This window comes from Gigantopelta aegis, chromosome 14 (assembly GCF_016097555.1).
Source record: "Gigantopelta aegis isolate Gae_Host chromosome 14, Gae_host_genome, whole genome shotgun sequence".
NCBI lineage: Eukaryota > Metazoa > Mollusca > Gastropoda > Neomphalida > Peltospiridae > Gigantopelta > Gigantopelta aegis.
Genome location: NC_054712.1, coordinates 25,746,286 through 25,765,672, shown reverse-complemented (window position 1 = coordinate 25,765,672; position 19,387 = coordinate 25,746,286). Strand labels below are relative to the sequence as shown.

Here is a 19,387-nt window from a genome sequence, read left to right as displayed (position 1 = left end):
ATCAGGAGTTTGATGGAAAACCATAGATGAATACATTACAGGTATAATTTAATTATAATTAAGTGAAATTTTTGCAATGGAATTGATGAACAGTTTGTTTTGGACCAACCACCATTCCAAGTTGTTCCTACATGTGATTTGATGGTCCTGTATGCATCTGTATGCAAGATATGGTCCGGACAAGGATTTACTGTTATGTGCAGTAGACTGTCAAAAGTAGGTCACAATGACCTAGTAATAGTATGCAACAGCCCACCATCCCAAGTTTTTTCTACATGTGAGGTTTGATGGTCCTGTATGCATCTGTATGCAACATATGGTCCAGACAAAAAAAATTAACATGGACAACGGCATACCATAATAAAACTCATCATAGATGGGCATATCATTGTTTCTAGAATTGTTACAAAATCCACTAGCCATGGAATCAGTGAGTGAATTTTTTTTTACTAGTCATGATTAAAAATTCACTAGCCCTAACTTACTTAAAACAATGTTACCTAAAGAGGGAGATTGGGAGGTTGTGGTGGGGGCAGGATGTTCATATTTACAAAACAGACTTAAATTTTTAAAATGTAAATGCAGCATTTAACCAAAAATAATTTCGACTACCGTATATCTTCGCCTATAAGTCGATTTTTTTTCACCCAAAAATTATTTTATAACTTGGGGGGTCGACTTATAAGAGGGTAAAAAAATTTCACCAAAAAATATTACTGTTTTAGGGATTATTTTACAAGTTTTATTGTTGAAGTATGCCATATATTTATACTCAAATATGTTAATTTGACACATTTATTTTTTATAACCTATTTTTTTTGGCATTAGAACGGTTTTGGTTATGCGAAAAGGCGTACGATCTCACTCACATGCCAAGACAACAGTCCACTTAGTTAAATTAAGTCATAACTAATAGTAAAAATGTAAACAATACTAACTACCTGTTGCCTGAGTTTATTTTGAAATCTGGTCACTGGCATTAATGGTTGTTCAAACAATGTTTTGGCGGTGATGAACTTCATGAATATTACTAAGCTTTCCCTTAAAATAGACTGATCTCTGCAGTTCACTTATCTAGAGCAATAGGGACACAAATCATTTGGTACAAAAACCAGTGTACTTTCCAGAGTTATCCTCCTTACATGTATTAATATGGCGGCAAAACGTGATACTTTCAGTTTTATCGTAGTGATCTGTTGTCAGTGTTTATAAATAAAGTTGTTGTCTGTGCACAAAACCATCTGTACAGTACTATACAGTAACAGTCAAACAGCTTTCACTCTCTACTAAGGGAATATTTCGTTTTGATGCTATGTAATAATGATAGTTTGATTGGAATAGTCTGATCATATTGCGATGTACAAAACGTGAAAACCGAAGTTTGTAAAATAATTTTCTTTTGTTCAAATATTATTGTTCTCATGTGCTGAAAATAAGAAATATTTCAATATTTATAAGTAGTTTTTCATGGGTCGACTTATAAACGGGTCAATAAAAAAATACGTTTTCAGGGCTTGAAATTAGGGACTCGACTTATAGTCGAGATCGACTTACAGGCGAAGATATACGGTAGCCATTGGGCATGGCAATAGTAATTATTTACTAGCCCAAGATTGAATATCACTAGCCATGGGAGTGGGGCTACCATAATCTAGAAAGAAAGAAATGTTTCATTTAACGACACACTCAACACATTTTATTTATGGTTATATGGCATCAAACATATGGTTAAGAACCACACAGATAATGAGAAAGGAAACACTCTGTCGCCACTTCATGGGCTTACTCTTTTCGATTAGCAGCAAGGGATCTTTTATATGCACCATCCCACAGACAGGGTAGTACATACCACAGCCTTTGATATACCAGTCGTGGTGCACTGGCTGGAACGAGAAATAGCCCAATGGGCCCACCGACTGAGATCAATCCCAGACAGACCGCACAGCGAGCGAGCCCTGTACGACTGGGCTACGTCCCGCCCACCATAATCTAGAAGCCCTGCATATAAAAAGTGGGTACATTTTAACCTGCTCTTCATTTACAGTCTATTTATAAGAACTTTCAAATATATTAATAAAAATAATACAATCCACAGGTATTTTTCCAGTCCTGCTTCTACTATTACTGGAATTGAATAAATCTGTCAATTGAGCTATTACAATACTGGCATATTTTGATGCTAATAATTCAACATATATAAAATGTACACACAAAATTAAATACCTTGATGCCTAAAATAAACTGAACATTTGCAGTGCTAACAATAAAAACCTACAAACTGAAGATGAACTCATATTCATCTGTTTCTCCACTTCGCTCTGCATTTCTTTCAACTTTTCCGCTTCTTCTTCCATTTCTTTAACCCGTGCCTTGATGGCTTCAAGCTCCTATAAAAGAAATGGATGTCACTAATTGGTGATCTCTAAAATGATTAAGTATCCCATCTGTTCAGATACTAAATAAACAACTACAGTCAGACCTCGTTACAACGACCACATATGTCCCTGGGTCACTTTGTTGTTATATCGAAATAGTCGTATCAAAATTGCCATTATAAACATTAGTTTTATTTATACACCACTAGACCACATTGATTTTTTAATCATCAGCTATTGGGTGTCAATAGTAGCAAGGGATATGTTATATGCACCATCTCACAGACAGGATAGCATACCACATCATTTAATATACCAGTAATATTGCATTGGTTGGAATGAGAAATAGCCCAATGGGCTCAACGACAGAGATGGATCACAGACCATTATTAAATATATTATTATTAATCATGGTGCATTCACTGTCAATCTAATCGATTGGTACCTACTTCGTTTACAAAATGTCATAAAACTAGTAGACTTGATTGTTCGAAGTTAATCCTTTAATTGATTGAGACAAATAATTATTTTCAAAATCAATACACGTCTATTATTTAACCGACATCGATAACTCTAACATCATGTGACACTGTCGGCTGGCGACGAAATCAAAGATGACAAACAGCTGTATGTACTGCCAATTAACATGCTACGGCATCTGTGATTATGTAATGTCATTGTAAAGAGGTGTATTGAGACGTCGGATGCACGTTTGTTCCCAATTTGCTCTGTCGGTGTCAGAAAGTTAATTCCAGTGTAAAGAATAGTATAACATTGATGTATGTTCGTTCCCGACAATTTGTGGTTGGATGGTGTAAATGTCGTAGTAACGACGGTCGGACTGTTTTACAATTTGTCCTTTCAATTTGATTTTGCTTAACATACAGAAAAATATTTTCTTTAAATAATATGTAAATTTACCCCCAAAATGCATTATTTTCAAACTGATAAATTCAAAGTTTTTCTCACCCGCTCGCCAAATGCGAGTAAAAATTTCTGACGGACGAGTTACCAGTACAGCGGGCAATCTGTATTTTTTTCACACAGTAAAAAAAAAAAAAAAAAAAAAATAAAAATAAAAATAAAAAAATCGTCGAATCCACTACTCCGTGCAAGCCATGCCAGAATTCCAACTAATTTAAACAAAGGGTTCAGAATGATGACGAAATTCACAATAATGCATGTACAGCATCAATGTAGTTTTTTTTAGACTCTCGGCTATCTTATTTAGTGTGTCTGTCCAGTCGCCAAATAGTTTTACTTTCCGTGCTATTGGAATTTGCTGAGCAGTTACGGTTGCTATGCAGTCAGTTGTTTTAGGATCGAAAGCGAGGCTATTAAGCATGGTTCTACTTTCGAAATCATTCGACAATGTGGCGATATTTGGACAGTGTTTCGAAGCCACTACAGAAAAAAACAAAAACAGACCGGAAAGTATGTCACAAGGAGACTATTTTTTTCAGTTTTTCACTGATGAAGTGATTGATTTACTTGTTAATGAGACGAATAGGTATGCAGAACAAGTGAGAAAAAATACTCCTACCGCACATTGTGTGTGCATGTGGCATGATGTAGATCGATGTGAGATGAAAGCTTTTCTTTCCCTTCTGTTGCTGATAGGGCTTACAAACGTTCATCCTATGACCTATAATGGTCTACTGATCCCTTGATTGAAATGCCAAGATTTCGTAGTATGATGTGTAGGAACAGATTTTTGAACATTCTGATTTTTTAGCACCTCTGCAACAATAAAGATGCTCTACCTAGGGAAGATCCCAACCATGACAACATTTAAGATTTGTCGTCCGTTTGAGAAACTTATTCCCCTCTGGCAAAAGTACTTTGTTCCTAGAAAGGAAATCTCCATTGATGAATCGATGATTCCATTCAAAGGACGCATAAACCTAATGCAATACATGCCAGCAAAACCCAACAAATGGGGGTTGAAAGCTTGGGGACTAGCGGACGCCAAGACTGGATACATGTACAACTGGGACTTGTATTTGGGCAAAGACAACACCCGTCCTCGTCAGCATGGGCTCACCCATGAAGTAGTGACATCTCTGGCCAGCGTACTGTACAACAAAGGACATGTTCTCTACATGGACAATTTTTTTTCATCTTCAGCACTGTTTCATGAGCTAGCTAATAATAACATGTCTGCATGTGGGACACTGAGAGTGAACAGGCAGTCTTGCCATTGCACACGGCCTGCTGCAGGGATTTGAACCAGTGCCTGCACATGTGGGAAGACGACCCACTGACCCACCCTGTCGCCCGACAACAAATAATCATTTTGTTGCACTGAATCCAAACTGCACCAAGAATAGCAAACCTTCAAAACCTGATTGTGTTGTATGCTCAAACAGGAAGATGAAACCATGTCAGATGCAATACATCTGTGACATGTGCAAGGAGACTATATCCATGCTTCAAGAGGTGGCATTCACTTGTGGAATACAGACTTAACTGTTCAGAAACACTGCACAAACAATAAGGTTAGGGTTGAACTAATTATACTAATAATAGATTTTGACAAAAAACACTAACACTGTTCATTGTTTGTTTGTTTATTTATTTTTCCACTAAACAAAATAACAATTAAAATTCACAAATGTTCTTTAACATAAACTACTACCGTATATCGCTGTGTATTAGCCGACTTTTTGATACAAAATTTATCAAGTCAAAGGCTGGGGTCGGCTTATCTAAGGAGTCAACATTTTATTGGAAATGTAAAGTTAGAATAGTGACGTCACGGCTCGACTCGATCTATTGTCATTATTGTGCTCTGCATTTCCGCTTTCATAAAGGTTTAATATTGCATTTTAACACAAGCTATTACAAATAAAAGATATTAAAATTGTATATATATGTTCATCTTTAATAAATGTTGGTGTTTAAAAGTTATTTAGTAATATTTATCTGTTTAAACAACAATAAATGGTGACCGATCAAAACAATTTCGGAAAACTTCGCAGGTCACGTGTCATTACAAAACTGCTTACTAAACCGGTGAACACGTTAATTGTTCCAGCTTCATTTGTTTTGTTTGTCGGCTTGGGATTAATCGACACGGGTGGTTGGGTATGGTAGGGTATAGCCGACTAGTAATGAAAAGACCGATTAGCACAATCAACAATGCAAACAGTCACTGTGTTTTTAACGTGTGGCTGCAATCAAGAATGTTTAGGTATATTTCGCTATCTTGGTACTTATATTTTACGAGAAATAAATTAACCGGACACCGTTTCTATAAATAGAAATCGGCTACTGCTTCCGGATAAGTTTGCTGTGACAAATGACGTTTGAAAGCAGATGTACTTTGTCATTTTGTAGAGACCACACAGACATCTGACTTGGTTAGTTTTATATAGGGGGGTCGGCTTATATACAAGGTCGATAATTTTAAAGCCGATTTGGAGGGTGAAACTAGGGGGTCGGCTAATGCATGGAGTCGGCTAATACACAGCGATATACGGTATATTCATTTTAGTCACACGCAAAATTTTATTTAAATAATGTCATGCTGAGAGAAGTTATGAGACTTTGAAAGCAGGCAGTGTCATGGTCGTGGACAGTTATAGAAAATAATGTGGCTGCAAGGGAAATAATTCTATTGGCAATATGGCATACTAAAGGTTAATATATTCACTTAACCACACCCGCAAATTAAAAAAAAAGACCTATGTTGGCCTAACAGTTAACGTTTGCAGAATAACACAGACACAATTTTTATTATTTTTAGATTAGCTAATGGTGATTAAAATTAGGCAAAAAATATATAAAAAGTTGCATTTACTTATGGGCATTTGTGGCCAGCTGTCCAGTATTTATGTCCATTATTCCCAATAACAGTGGTTTTCTGACCAGAATTTTTTTTAACACCCGACCTACAATTCATATTGCAATATTTAGTGATTTTCGTTGTTGGTAAAACGATCAAATTTATTATCAAATTAGCTGTCACAATCGGCTATCGATCCCTGAAAATGACCGTGACGTGCCGCCACTGTTGTCAAGCGAAAATACTTGCCGGAAACCACTTTTTGAACTCAAAATTTCAATTCAAAATTGAACAAAAGCCACCATTTTGAAAAAAAAATCTTTTTTCTTTTATTATATTTCCGTTTCCAGTGAGTGTTGTGTGCAAAACGGCAGGAAATATGAATTGGGGAATGCACTGTATACAGTATGTCGATTGACGTGACGTCGGGCGAGATATCTTGCCTGCAGTACTCAGAAGGTTAAAGACACCACAAAAAGCTTGACAAATTTCTTCTAAGACTATATTTGGCTCATTCCACGTTACGTGTGTTACACTTCAGACTCACTTTGGGTGAAATGTGTGTAAATTAGAAATCTATGAAAGGGCTCCTGTTATAACCTATTGATTAGTAATACTCCTACTTTAGTACTTCACAAAATAAAACAAGAAACATTGGCTAAATTTCAAACATAGTTGTAACGGCTTAGATTTAATTGCGTTACGTGTGTTACATTTGCACGACAGACATTTTTCAGATTTGAAAGTTGCCAAAGTTTTTTGAGTTTACAAGTGATAATAAAATTTTGTATGTTGCTTATAATCACCAAAATGTAAGTTAATATTTATCAGAAAAGAATAATCTTATTACTCAGATATTTGTTTTCCAAATCATTAAAATGTAGTGTTACATAAATTTGTTACGTGCGTTACGCGTCTGATTTCAGAAACTGAACATTAGCTTGTAAGCATACTATCGCAAATAAATTTTATTTGATCTACTCCCTTTTGTTTTAGTGACTGTTAATGCTTTCAGCAGAAAAGTTAAGTATTCTTTTTTAAGGGTGGATTTAGACGGGGTTAGTACCACCCACCTTTTTTCAGTGGCAAATATCACTCAAATATCATTGCCTGTTTACACTCACTCATACTTGTAGTACTAATATTCCAGTCAGTGCATCCTGAACCTCCTTTTACAAAATCATCTTACATCAGACTTGTCAAAATAAGAAGGCAACTGATAAATTTCATTGGCTATTGCAGCCTTTGCTTAAAATGTTATGTTTTACAATTTTAATAGTAATCTTATCATTATATCAAAGATGAATTACATTGTTTAGGAAGACACTATAAAGAAGATACATTATAGAGCTACTTTGCATAAAAATTAGCAGCTGGTTAATTTATCAATGGACAGGGTGTGCCCTGGTGTCTGTTACTTATAAGAGGCCAGATTCCAGATTCCTAGAGGGGGGCTCTAACGTTAGTCGATGCATTAATTAATTACAAACGGGTAAATGGAAGTGGACAGTACCAGTAGATACATGTACCATTAATTCCTGCCCATGTATGCTCTTTGCAAAATTGAATCTCTAGTTCCTGCTGGCATGCTTGGGAGTTAAGACGGGTCAAGATATTATTTTTAATTTCATAACTAAATTCCCAACTCTAAATATTCTAATGTTAAGTGTAAAACCAGTACATAAATATATAAATAAATACTTCAATACATGTATACAGACAGTAGCAGAGTTCACATTGACTGTATTTAGATGGTTTTGTACAATTTATTACTTAAAGACATGTTTGTTGGGTAAAACATTCATCCCCTACCCCATGTAACACACGTAACGTTACGTATGTTACACTCAATAAAGGCTGCATTGTATAATAACCTGCAGCTTTTGCAAATCAAAAATGGTCAAATTTATTTCATATTGATATTCTAACTTTTCACCTGAAAACACATTTTAAATAATTCGATATTTTACTAGTTATTTGCATTACGTGTGTTACATGCAAAACAGTGTTACTTTTGTATTGTTTTTCAAATAAACCTGTTATATGAAGAGAAAAGAAAGAGGTGGTAAATCTTAAGACACCCAGTTGTCTGTCAAATGACTATATACTGACTCATTTTGGTATTAACTAACATTTTAAGCAAAGAACAAACTTAACTATTTGTTTGTGTTTTGTTTTGTTTGCAGGTGTTGTATTTTCAAATAGAGGCCCTTACAAAATTATCTCACAGTTTATGATTTGTTTGTTATTTAACATAAATATACACTCTAAATATTAAAAAAGCACTTTTTGAATTTATAAGATGAGTTTGTGTGGAATGAGCCATTTGTTTTACCACAACAGTCTACTGAACAGAGCTAATTTGAAGAACTCTTTCAGGACACTACAACTGCCTATCCTCATACCAACACGTATTGGTGGAACACGCTGGATATCCAGCAGGCTCTTGATAACTTCATGAAGGGCTTCAAGGCGGTTCAACATCTTGAACAGATCCAGTCACCAATGCAGTCAGTGTAAGAGGCGAACAGCAGGCTAAAGCCAAAAAATTCTACAAGCTAGCGACTTCCAAGGACATTATCACATATGCATGTTTTCTGAAAGACTAAACTGAGCCTGCGTGAGTTACACATTTTGTAGTTGATGCAGTATTCTGCCAAAATACAATCATCTTGAATTTGGAAAATAACAAGATACCTCGCACATTTTCATAGAATGGTAGTTAATGTACCAACATCACATCGGAATGAAAGGACTGCGAAGTTGATCATTCTCAGCAAAACAATAATTATGCATCAATCAGCAATTGTTGCACGTTTTCGTAAAATGGCACTTGTGTCACCGAAGTTAAATTTAGGTGAGGTGTTCTGATAAAAATGCCATTATGGAAATTGCCGATACATGCATATTAACTTTCACGGTGTTACAAAGATGTAATTTTTCCCATTTTAACGCAAAACTGCTTGCATGTTTCAATCAACTTTTCATCTTAGATTACATCATTTAACAATATTTATTATGTTCGATTTATTATATCAGGGCTGGCCAAAATTTGCAAACACAAAGTGCCTGTTTATCCCTTTCGTACACTTGCAATTTTTGTAATTCCTTAGTCTGCAGCAAGCATGCGTGTGTGCATGTGTGTGAGGCCCCTGATTATTATATCGAGTACTGTATTTCACCGGAAGTAGACCCACGTCTTTGAATAAGCGCCTAGGCATTTAAGAAATTAGGCATTTATTCGTAAATCATGGTATTTTATGTTGGTGTTCGTGAAGTAAATTGCTGAAAACGTTGAAGAATTGAGTAAAAGCTGTTTAGAACGTTATGATCCAGCACATTACTAAAATGGATAAGTAGACTCTTTGTAAAATTAGTTTTCGCTTTATCTAAGTGCGCTCGAGCAACACACGTGTGACATAAAACGAGGTCTGGGAATTCCCACCGCACGGTCAGTTTTTCGCTAATGTAGTAGCATTTCGTATTACAAAATTAGGTTGTCCATCTCAAGTTTTCGCTTTTGTTTCACAATTAAACTGATTTATTAAATATACATGCAATTAACATTTAATTGACTAAATGTTAAAGAACAGTGAGTAGGCGCACGTGCTGGAAAATTTGAAACAGGATCAAAGCAGTCTCCGACTGAGTCTGTGTGTTGGACTCACATCTAGAGCGCTAAACGCCGGAATTTCTAAGGCAAACCGATGGTATACTCCCACTAAATTGTGAAAATGTCCAGAAATGCAATGTCCTGCATCTACAAGTAAATTTTATCCTGAAAATCCTAATAGAGTGGTACCATTGACGTCCCAAACTGCGTTCACCTAATGACAATAACATGAATACGATATTTGCGGAAATATTATTCTACATTTTCCAGCTACGATACCTGAAACAAAATAGACTGCAATCAATTAACGTAAAAAAAATCAACAATGTGGATGTAAAACAATTTCATTAGAGAAAGTAAACAAAAATGAAACACCGTCCGGTAAACAGGAAAGAGTGTGACGTTGCTAACTGCGTTCATGCGCATGTGTTTGCAAAAAGTATCGTAACACGCATGTGTGGTTCGTCATTTTTCATTTTCAAGGCCACTACATGAAAACAAATGTTTCCTAAATATGCACAGTTGACTAACACTTAGTTTAATGTTTTTTTAAAAGGAAAAATTCCATTTGTCACGCTTTCTGGTCCAGTCCGCGTCAACACACATCACAAACTTTATGTCGATACTGATAGGCATTACGTTTATACCAGTGAACAGTTTCTAAAATATCATTTTTTAAATGAATTGATTCATAATTAACACAATTTATACACTCAAAATTATTTACAATTATTATGAATGGATTATGAATACTATTCACTACAATAGTCACAAAAATGTAGCATACCTTTTGCAAATCGAATGTAATAATTGAAAACAAATTCTAACAACAGGGGTCTTAAAAATCATAAAAATTAAATGCTTTGGCCTTGTTGATCTGGCACGTGTGAGGTCATGTGACATGCACCAAATGTTAATTCATCTTTCTCCATTTCAAGTCAATTTCTACGAGTCATGTGGACCCGATATCGGCAATTTTAAGGAATAAACAAAAACAACTTGAGTAGTAAAATTAATGGTTTTAGAGGTTTGTAAAGTTTTGTATTTAGATACTTACTTCTCTGAACTTTATTGTTTATGAAAATGTTCCTGAACTGTGAAGAAAAACCTCATAAATGAATGACATGCCGATGACAAATAATCGGATGTTGATTCCGCTTACTGTTCACGAGAAAACAAAATGAACGGAATTTGAAGCATAACGCAGTTAGGGACGTTGACGATATACTTTTTTTAATTTTAAATTTGTCCGTCATGAACCCTTCCCTCTAAAACAAACAAAACAACCCAGACCCCCACCCCTCAAACGTATTTAGTAATACAGGGCTTACAAGTAGGTACCAGCATACAAAATTAAAATTAGTGCCCTTACAATACATGATTCTTATAGTATGGAAGAATGGAAGAATACAAACACAGAACAGAAAGTTTTTACAATATCTTTATTAGTTTTTGAAATATGTCCATTTTAGTCATTTCGCAAGCGTCGAGAACAGTTTTACGTTATAGGCGTGCCCTTTTTGGAATAAATATCGCAAAATGATATGGAATGACATAAAAAGTTTACTTAATTTTAAAATATATGTAATAATCTCCATTTAATTTTGTAAGAATGTCTTAATTTAATTACTATTTTCATAGTTTATTATTTGTGTGAAAATGGGAAAATATGTGCCAAAAATCAACAATAATTGGCCTCAGGGTCATTTCTGCATAATCATAAATCATAAAGTAATAGAATTACATATCCAAAGAATCATAATATATATAAAACTGGTTCTATAGTACAAGCCTATTTTTTTCAAGTGCTTGAGAATGTAATTTATGAAGTTACAAGCTCTTAAACATAACAAAATGTTAAAAATGTAGTGCGGAAATTTTCAAATGGATCTCTCTAAAATTGTTGGAGATATCTTCCTGAAATTTTGCATGGTTGAAGTACTTACAAAATGCTATTACCGTATTTGACCGGAAACAAGCCCAGGGGGCCAAGACAACTCATTGTAAGCTTAGCATGGGGTGGGCTTATTCCCAGACAAGGGGCCAGTTTTGTTGAAAAACCCCACAAAAAAAACAACTAATAATTAAAATAAATAATAATTAAATGAACTAGGAAGAAAATGTAAAACGTCTAGTAGCACATCTATTAATTAGTGTTCCATTTGTTATTATTAAATAATAATTGTTTATTAATTAAATTGTATTTTTTTACTAGTATCTAATTATCAGAAACACACCTTCTATGTTACAATTACTTACCAGTTTATTTACATTCAAAATTTAATGCTGAGAAGACTTAAAACAACAAACTCAGTAGCCTATACACACGTTTCCGACAGGCAGCCAGCTTACACTACAAAGAATTGTCAATCTAGGCCATTGTTCTTAGCCAATCAGAATACGGTATTTGCCTAATTAGCATTAACTGCGGACCCAGTGTGGTGGTAAAAATAGACATTGGTTTTAGTTCAGACTTGGGTTTAGGTACTTCAAAGAAATACTGCAGACATGAAATTGAAAACAATGTTACACACTGTTACTGTTACACTACTAAATCTCACTGGTGGTAAAATAGTGTGTTACATTTGTGTTTAATTATCTGCAGGAGGTATGACCTTTTAAATGAACTTTGAGCAAACTTGCAGTTTTGTTATTTATAAGGTGACGAAGTTGGGGGTGGGCTTATTTACGAATGAGGGCCTAATTTCTTAAATGCTATCAAAACGGAGGGGGGGCTTATTCAAAGACATGGGCTAATTTCCGGTCAAATACGGTATGTGTGTTAAACTCATTGGTTTAACTATATTATCTGGTATATTGACAAAATGTTAAAAAATATGTGGAAAATTTCACCACCAAAATGTCATATTTCGGCAATTTTCAAATGGATCTCACTCTAAAACTATTGAAGATATCTTCCTAAGATTTTACGTGGTGAAAGTGCCAACATAACACTCTCTTGGGTGTTAAACTCATTGCTCCAAGATTGTTACACATATAGTACACTCCTTGAACTTTGAGCAGTGTATCCGTTGTCAAAGCGATAACTCAACTGTAGCGATGAAGCCATTAGTGATGAACTATTAGCAAAAAAACAATTTCTCATGCAGAAATAAAACTATCAATGCATGTTGCACTGTCCTGTCTTACATATGTTATAACCAACAGTCACTTGATGCTTGTTACTAAAAGTCACTATGAAACAGATTTACCAGGAACAGGAATATTAAATATTAAAAATAAGTGGTCTTTTCACGTATCTAGAATGATTTTGTTAATTGTTTGGTCATCAGACCATTAGTCTTAAATGATGAAGCATACAACTTAACAGCACAGCATTGTTTAAAATTAGAAACAAATTAAAGGAAACATGACACGAGACCATATTATAGCTCATTTTAAAAGAAAAATGATATAAAAATAATATACAAATAACTTTATAACAATAAAATACGTGTAGTTAACTTAAAATGAAGAAATTACGCTAATCAGTATCAAAGTACGATTTATGCATATTTCTTCGTGAGCGTTCGGAAAAAAAGGGAAGTGACGTCAGAGCCGCTGTACTCTTCCATTGTTGTTAACTGTTTATATATGGAGTAAGGGGCTTACGATCTTTTCAGTCCAACAGTGCCGTACTGCGCGGCCTTTGGGTGTAAAAATAAACAGTTTAAACGATCGGGATTGTCTTTTTATGGTTTTCCAAAGGATTGTATCCGAAGAAAGACGCGTGTATTTTATCGCAAAAGAAAAGATTGGACACCAACACCGCATAGTACTTTGGTGTCAGCCTAATTACAGCCCGGAGCCCGAACGTTACCCGGAGACAAAAACAGTACTCGGTTGCGAATGCCGAGGTGTACATTGTACATATTTGGCACAAAGATACACCTCAGCATGATGTATTTATATATGTTAAAACAAAAATGTAGAATTTTTTATTTATTTTTTTTGGAAAAAAAAAGATTTTTCATGTTAGGGCTGTAGGCCTACATAACAAAATCTGTAGTCACCGTCTGAAGAAGGAAACGTCAATAAGTAATTAAATATGGCATATACAAACATGGGATTTGGCATGAGGATACATCTCAGTACGATGTATTTAAATATGTTTTTAAAAAACGTGTAGAAAACAATAATAATTTTAAATAATGTTTTTAATCTTCGGGCTAATACGTCACAAAAACGTTCCTCATCACCCGAAGCCCCAAAGCAACACGAAGTTCAATACAAAAAAAAACCACTACTGTCGGTGTCGAAATAACTATTATGTTTCATCCACGGGCCGACTTGAGAATCGGAGTGTTGTTTTAGTTAATTGGTCCTTTCTTTCCGTGGCCTGCACATGTGATTCCTGATTGGCAGGTGTATATTGCAGGGTATCGACCAGGTAAGTGATTACCACGGTCTAGACATACGTACAAAATACTTGCCAGTTTTTTTAAGATCACAGGGTATTGTGGCGTAACCTGTCGCGACTATAGTACAATGTTAATAGACATTATCAGCCGCCCTGCTTCATTACTGTAAAACCCTTGATTAAGTAGACTTTCCCATCTAAAATTACAAAACTGACCAATTACGTAGTACCAAAGAAAAGAAAATTATCACTTGGGTATCGTGAGTGGTCGTTTTTACTCTAACGCACCCTACCAATAGGCCTAATAATATGCTACTTTTTTTAATGAGAGAAAAATACTATAACCCCATTTCGTTCTATTGATGCAAATAGAAATATATTTAGTTCAAAAGTTGATTATACTCTAAGTAATTTATGTTGTTTTATAAGCCAGGTTAATGAAAGTGAAGCACCTTGTCGTAAATTAGAGCGTTTGTTTACACTGTGCATACAATTTCATTATGTACAGCCCGAACATAAAAAATGCGATATTTTCTTTAAAAAAAAAACCCCAAAAAATGTTTGTCCTACATTTATATTTTTTACATATTTAAATACATCATATCGAGGTGTATCTTTATGCTAAATATGAACAGTATACACCTCGGCATTAGCATCCGAGTTTTGGTTTTGTCTCCGGGTTGCTTTCGGGCTCCGGGCTGTAAATTGGTCGACCGGTCTGGTCTGGCACCATCAGTTTCTCCACCCTCCGACTCGCTATCCGTTTTTTCTTCAGTATCACTGTTGTAAGTAAATGTGTGTCTTTCTTCATTTACTAACAGCTCATATTGATACGGCAAAACGTTTTGCGAACGAACACTCATTGTTTTGGTAAGCTGTGCAAGTCTTAGATTCTTTATGATCAAGCGACGCGTCTCTGACGTCACGGTCCTCGTGATTGCCCTGCTCATTAAAGATCGACAATTTCCGCTAAGAGCTCGTATCTGGGGTTCTTTTATGGAGATATTTTAAGTAATTAATTTTTTATATATTATTTTTTTAGGTGATTCAATTTATAATTAATTGTACATGGTTGGTGCCAAATATGGTTTACGTGACATGTTTCCTTTAAGCATTTCATCATTCAGTCCTGCTCTTAACAGTAAAGCTCAACATATTGTTGAAACAGTTTTTCAACTTTCTCAAAACTAGTAATACTCCAGGTTCGTCCATTTTTTGTCATCACATCAAAACCAGAGCTGAAAACAGTCTACTGAGACTGTCAATGTCAATCGGGAAAGATTTTCTTTTTTAGTCCACATTTTTCCAAAAAGGGGACTCTTCCAGACTGTGGATGACAGGTCAATCACTTGGCCAATGAAATAATCAGGTCCACTTTGTCGAATAGACTGTAGAATACACCGACCCAAGTTCCTTGACTGGAAAACCGAAATCTGCTTGCAATTATGGTTTGCATACCTGAATAATGGATAAAACAATTTTTTACAAATATGTTTGTGTAATTTGTTCTATCATAATTAACATTAAAAAAAACAAAAAAACATTATGTAGACTATTAAACAATAAAATCCTGTTGCTAACAAATGACTATATAACCTAAAAACTATAACCTAAACAGGAGTTTTAAATATATTATAAATTTTCTTTGGAATTTTTTTATAAAAAATTAAAGAAAGAAACAAAAATAGAAATAACAAAAATAATAATTATGTATGTGTGTGTGGCTGGCTATATAATTCTTGCCATAATCTTTATATTTTAAAACAAAAAGGTATTGGTTTTATAATATATCATAATTATATTAATGTGCTGCCCCCCTTTAACAAAAGAAAAACAACTGCAATGTAATTTGTAAGTAAATATAAAACAATGCATAAAACAGTATTAATAATATAATGGAACGATTTCAATATAAGCTATAAATTATAATTAATAGAAGTGTTTTTTAATAGCGATTAATACCATATTTTGTTTCAACCAATCAAAAGCTTGGATTAAGGTCACGTGACCAATGTAGCGAACTCGTAGGTCCATGCAGCTTCAACAATTTAATTAGCAATAAAACACAATTTTATGTACTAGTTTTATGCACATTATGTTCTAATGACCATTTCACGTTAGCAATTTAACAGTTGAACGAATAGCTCATTACTTGTTCCGCGAAAAAAAATAATCGATGGGCCACATTGACGATAGCGAATGTATTTACATATTTATACACCTGTTCCAATTCAATCATCAATATTATCATTTAAAAGATAATTAATAACGACACATATATTGCAACATGTTAACAAACAATTCCGTGAACGATTGATTGCATCAATAATTTTAAATACTTACATAGCATAGACTGAAATCTCGATGGAATCGTTTTTTCGTTGCCATCCATGTCTTCCATTGGCGCTGCCATTTTTTCACAAATGGGGTTCCCCTTTTCTTTTGCAAAGCGCAAAGTGAGGATAGCTTTACATGCATAGTTTCGTATACCAAACGAAAGTAGACATTTCCAGCTTTAATTTAATACCTAGTTTATATGTATTATTTTGTATGCTTGTATCGAATTTATTGATCCAAATCACGAGGGTTTTTTAAAATGTAAATAAATAAATAAATATTTTAAAAAATCAAAGCAAATTAGGTACGTATCGAAAGCTTGTCATCTTCTCCTTAATATGGTAATGACATGACCTAGTTCAGTGTATACATCACACAGCAATTTGGTTAAAACGCTGATTACCTCTGGCTGTTTCACTTGGACAGATTAAAACAATGGCCGGGAAAACCGCTAAATGGCCATTATGCATGTTTTATATCAGAGCCCTCAAAAGTACCCGGTCTCTGGCGGCAAATCGCCGCCTGAAACAGCTTTTGCCGCCACCTACTTTTGGTTGATGGTAAAAAAAAAAGTGCTTTCTCTTCTTTAATAAAGTCTCCTACAAAAGAGATCCAAACAAGGTGCCAAAATAGTTGTTTATTTGTCTTGAAAGGCGATTAGAGGCCATGAGAATGCATCTCCGAGGTTCGATTTTTCAAATGTTTCTAGGGGAGGGCCCCAAGACCCCCCGCTTTGCCCCCTGCTATCATCACTGTTGTAGCCTGCTACTTCTTAAACTATTGAGGGTGCTGTTATATTGCTATTTTACAATACTTTCCCAAAACGAAATCATCATGTATAATGCATGTATAGACAGGGTATTCAAAGACGTTTTATGTGAAGTTAAAAATAAACTTATTACTTGTTTTTAAAAATGAGATAATCTGGGTTAAAGTTGACCTATTTTTAGGTATTTGTCCATGCTTTATGTAATTCCCACGCTAATTGCAGTGGCCTGCCGGTACCTACTTACAGTTAGAGTACTCGGGCTAAGTTGGATCCAGTAAAGTCTAAAACAACATTTAACTAAATTGGAATTGAGGTTTTTTTAATTTCGAGGTTATTAGGCATATGGGGATAACATGTGACGAGGGAGGGTACAGTGGATAGAATTTATGCCATTGAAGGAGAACATGACATGGTAATAAAGTCTTCCGAAGCGGATGCTTGCATTACTTATTTACCACATCGTGACATGTGAGATAATGTACGAGCGAGTGGACAAATCGTCCGCATGATAATGAATACAAAGAGTTAATAAAAACTGGATATTAATGTTGAATTCTAACTCTATTTTACTTTTTTGGTTATAGTATACTACAAAATAATGTCAAGAAACTATTACAATGTCAAAGAAATAACTATTAATGTTTAAAAAAAAATGCAGTCATCCAGTGGACGAGTTGTCCAGTGGACGAACCGTCTGAAAAGCGTTTGGGGATACCTGTGAACAATAACATCTGGCACGGTGCCACAAAAATTAAAAGCCTGCCTTCAGTTTTGGCAAATATTGTTTCAAACTGAAGAATTATACATACTGGGTCTTCAACGGTACCGTCTTCGGTAACAGTTGCATTGGTGTCGACATCGTTGCCTTCGGTTTCAAATGCAGTGGTGTCGAAATCGGCGTTTTCTTCCTGAAAGCTTTCGTTTTCGTCGTTAACCAAGTCCGTCATTGTTCAATGTTCATGAATTACAACATTTAAAATTAAAATTATATTATTTCAAAGCGAAATAAATGTTAAAACAGCTACTATAATAATCCTAAATTAATACCAATGGGTTATATCCTTAAAATGTGTTAGGATTTCAAAGGATAAAACGGATTTCCATGTAAATAATTTCTTGATAATATGGCGTCATTAAAAAAAACCCAACTGTTTCCGGTATAGCAACAAAAATAAGAGTTATCCCCCATGTATAAGAATTTGCTTTTGTGGTAGTCGTCCTAAATACAAACTTTAGAAAAGAAATATTTGTTTATAAATTCATAACATTTTAAATCACGACTATTTGCAGGCGCGGATACAGGGGGTGGGGTCCGGACAACTTTTATTTTCACTTATTTTAATGAATGAATAGGCACTCTTAATTATTTTTCATTTACTTAATAGGTTATTTGACACTTTGTTGAGATCAATATCGAGATGGAGAGATAAGCTGAGATTCCTTTTGTCCGGTTGCGTTTGCGGCCCCGTTTGCGGTGCGGTGCGGTGCGGTTTAATCAAGCCAGCTTGTTCCAGGTGAGAGTGATTCCATTAGTGCGGTCCGTTTGCGTTTAGTTATCCGAAGCCGCATGCGCTTATTTCAATCGCGCCATGGGGCGATTCGTCCGTTTCGCCGTGCGGTAATGATGACTTTTTGCCAAAAGGCTGTATAAACGCATACTTTGCCGTCAAATGGATTCACTCAAAACGTATTCAGACGCGGATCCACGGGGGGGGGGGGTCGAGGGGGTCTTGGACCCCCCCTGCTCGTGACCAACGATTTTTCGATGATGAGGTTTTGATGCGCGACTGGCGTGGCGATGTACTGGCAGGGTAAGCCAGCTGTAATTTGATAACGGGAATATACTTCAAATCCATCTAAAGCTATCTTCAAATATGAAAAATTCCTGGATCCGCCCCTTGTATTGTAAACGCAACCGCAAACAGAGTCGTAAACGGAGCCGCAAACGCAACCGGACAAAAGGAATCTCAGCTATAGAGAGATATAATCCTGTCCTGGACGGAGGAGCCGGCGAAAGTCGACACCTGCGCTCATGACAGGTGTGAGCTACAACAGCTTGTTCTGAATGTGCACGTTAAAACCTATGACCTGACCTGACCGAAATAAATATATATATATATATATATAGAGAGAGAGAGAGAGAGAG

At 35.2% G+C, this 19,387-nt stretch overlaps 1 protein-coding gene across 1 annotated transcript in view; it reads right to left on the bottom strand.

The window, feature by feature from the left end:
- Positions 1–18,393, bottom strand: part of LOC121388493 (polyadenylate-binding protein 2-like) — a 39,156-nt gene extending 20,763 nt beyond the window's left edge. Inside the window, exons 1-2 of the mRNA XM_041519847.1 lie at positions 18,051–18,393; positions 2,276–2,387 (exon numbers count right to left, since the gene is read on the bottom strand). Of these exons, the coding sequence (XP_041375781.1) occupies positions 2,276–2,387; positions 18,051–18,188 (250 nt within the window). The 5' untranslated portion in view covers positions 18,189–18,393. The remainder of the gene's footprint in view (positions 1–2,275; positions 2,388–18,050) is intronic.
- Between the last annotated feature and the right edge of the window lie 994 nt (positions 18,394–19,387).